The sequence below is a fragment of the Aplysia californica genome, unplaced genomic scaffold (genome assembly GCF_000002075.1).
Source record: "Aplysia californica isolate F4 #8 unplaced genomic scaffold, AplCal3.0 scaffold00027, whole genome shotgun sequence".
In the NCBI taxonomy this organism is placed as follows: Eukaryota; Metazoa; Mollusca; class Gastropoda; order Aplysiida; family Aplysiidae; genus Aplysia; species Aplysia californica.
In genome coordinates this window covers 1,024,103-1,027,386 of record NW_004797297.1, presented here as the reverse complement: position 1 = coordinate 1,027,386, position 3,284 = coordinate 1,024,103, and the positions used below count along the sequence as shown (strand labels likewise).

The window sequence follows — 3,284 nt, the reverse complement described above, 5'->3', positions numbered from 1 at the left end:
ATAAAAATAATACACCCCACATTTTAACAAAAAAGAAAACAAAAGTCAAGCAGATAAGGACTTATGAGAAAAACTTCGAACTCAGACTGAGACAATCAAAATTTTAATCAATAAAAGGAGATCTGAAACAAGCTCCCGGTGTCTTGGGCGGTATTAGCTTCTTCGTCTTCACAAGGATAAGAAAGTTATTTTATTGGAAATCTCTGCCTGTCTATTGGTATATTGTATCTCAGTCAGCCCGAGATGAGCCTGGCAGGCAAGTTTGAAGCAGCTCGCTTCTCAAATGATCCCAATAGTGTCGATGTGGACGTTTACCATTCACAACACATCTTTAGAAGAAATTAGGAATACGTATTACTGTAAAAAGATTTATGAAAAGAATGCGTCTTTATAAGAGCAACAGCAGTACTCCTACAGCGTCATAGAGATACTCGCGGGGTAATACAAAATGCCACCAGCCCATTACCACTCGACTGCTTACCATTAAACGGTTCCTTGGTAAGTGGAAAAAATATGTTCCCAACTGATGTACGAATAAGTATGAAGAAGTACGGAGAAGTAAGAATAAGAACGAAGGATGTCTCTCCTGAAATTACACGTTTATTTGATACATTAATGGTGCCTCTTTTTTTTAATTGCGTACATAATTCAGGACGTTCAGCAACCGGGGAAAGATTCCAATCATTTCAGTACGGCGACTCTGGGCGGGTGGCGAGATACTTCTGGATGTTTGGAATGTTCTGGATCTTCTCTTTCAGCCTTGCCAGGTGAGGGTAGGCGGATACAGTGTCTTGGTCTTCGATCACAGAAAACACGGCGACATCAGCGCACGTCAGCTTGTCCATGGAGATAGAAGAAAATATTTTGTATATGTGCCATGACACGGTGGAATCAGGCGCTCGTCAGTTCATGAGCAAATGGAATTATTGGATGGCATAATCTTAAAGCGTGTTCAGTTGTCTTGCTTTTAATTAAAAAATACCCACCTAAATTAAATAGAAGTCAATATTTTTGCCATTGAGGGAGGCGAGGGTGTCCATGTTTCAGAAGTAAAATTAGCGAAGAAATGGCCACAAAATTTTGAACACTTCAAAAGTCCGAAAGCTAGAGTGTTCTTGGAACCTGTAAATTTACTTTTCTGTGCTTTTGATCAACATTTTTCAGTTTAAAACACACACACAAACAGACACAAACACACACACACATACACAAACATACAGAGAGAGAGAGAGAGAGAGAGAGAGAGAGAGGGAGAGAAAGAGAAAGAGAGAGAGAGAGAGAGAGAGAGAGAGAGAGAGAGAGAGAGAGGGAGAGAAAGAGAAAGAGAGAGAGAGAGAGAGAGAGAGAGAGAGAGAGAGAGAGAGAGAGAGAGAAAGAGAGACATGTTTTAAGGGGACATGAAAATAAACACGGTGTTGAGCAAAAAAAAAAAAAGAAAGAAAACAAACCCAATAAAAACTCTCGAAACGAGCGGAAACATGACGGTTTCTTCGATTTCATCGTTTTGACGAGAGCCTGATTTCACCACAAGGCCACAAAAACAAGAAAAGGCTAGATATAAAAAAAATCCCTAGGGTACCATCTACCCCCTGAAAACAAAAGTATGAACGAAATACCATGTTATCATATACGACATATCGAGGGATACAGCGCATTTTGATCACAAAAAAATTCCCATGAAAATTTTTATCATAAGATTGTGGAGTGGATGGGGTTTTCCGGAAATGCCCGTATTTGGTGTATAGTGTGTTTTGCGATAGAAGCTTTCAAATTGACTTATTTAAATCATTCATGCGGTGGGCTTCTTAAACCAAGGCTGAAATGGATGCAACGTCCCAACAGACAGACAGAGATGCTCGAAAAAAAAAAACATTCCCTGAAGACAATCGAACTCAGGTTTTCTACTTTCGACGATGAAGTGTCTAACCGCCCCAGCACAGACGCCAATGGAGAGTATCTGGTGCAATTGGCACTTAATAACTGAAAGCGTTAATTATGTTTACTTACTAACTTTAAAAAATAGAACTGTGATGAAAGTACGTTAATTTCTTATTCCAGAGGGTAAGGCAGAAAAAAGGTATTTTGTCAAGGGGAGAAATGTCTTTCCATACAATGGTACAATTTCGAAAAGAACATTACATAAAACGATACATAGAATTTATCTTAACTCCAAAATCTCAGAGTCCAACACCAAGGGAAACAAAAATAACCCTAAAAAGCTTTCTTGATTGATGATTGATTGTAGCAGATGAACGCCCCCATCGATACTATAATTTAATCATTTTGAAGGGGCTACCCCTGGCTATGAAGGATACAATGTCCTTGCAAACAGATGAAGATACTCGATACAAATTCTACTAAAACGGGAGTAAAACTCACGTTTTCTGTGTACGACAGCGAAACGCCTAACCGCTACACCACAGACATCGGAATAGTAAAAAATAAAACAAAACATAAATGTAAAAAAAAATACAACAACCCCAAGACGGACAGACGTAAGCATCAAGCAACAGGCAGGAATATAAGCAGCAGGGGCTACCAGTAGCGTCAAACTGGAGGGTTTTTCAAAGTTCAGCCTGCCATGGGTGGTTGGCGGGTCGGTGGTGTGGTTTGCTCCTTTGATCTTCCCTATTAAACGTCCTTGAAGGCCCTTCGTCCTTTCCTCTTCTCATTCTTTTCTCAGAATGCTGCTCTCTAATAAAGCATCTAATCTTCGGCATTTATATGACCTAAACGTGTTCCAAGTCAAGTGTCGTAAAACACTCATTAAAACTAAAATAAAAGTAAGGCAGAGAGGTAAATCTATCGGGGGAGGGGAGGGGGAGGGGAGGGGGAGGGGGAGGTTATTATATCCTTCTCAGTCCGGCTTGGTTCTGACAGGCAGGCTCAAATCCCGCCTTAGATATGATCTAAATTGTGTCGAAGGGGGAGTAAAAAAACACTACATTGAAGCATAAAAAAAAAGCCAACCTACCGAATTGCTGACAAGCCATCCCGTGCCATTATCTCCGAGGAGACGTTCTAGACAGCTGAACACATGTGGTTTCTTAACATTATTCACAATCTCCATCTTCTTGTCCTGAAATGTTTTTAAAAAATCATCATCATCGTCACGATCATCAAGAACAGCAACAACAAGAAGTGTTATAACACTAACAGACAGCATTCAATTTACTTTTGTTATAACTGATCTATCTATCTATCTATCTATCTATCTATCTATCTATCTATCTATCTATCTATCTATCTATCTATCTATCTATCTATCTATCTATCTATCTATC

At 39.5% G+C, this 3,284-nt stretch overlaps 1 protein-coding gene across 1 annotated transcript in view; it reads right to left on the bottom strand.

The window, feature by feature from the left end:
- Positions 1-580: 580 nt before the first annotated feature.
- Positions 581-3,284, bottom strand: part of LOC101851850 (glutathione S-transferase 1) — a gene marked incomplete at its 5' end in the record, with an annotated part of 4,398 nt that continues 1,694 nt past the window's right edge. Inside the window, 2 exon segments of the mRNA XM_013090215.2 lie at positions 581-836; positions 2,975-3,079. Of these exon segments, the coding sequence (XP_012945669.1) occupies positions 687-836; positions 2,975-3,079 (255 nt within the window).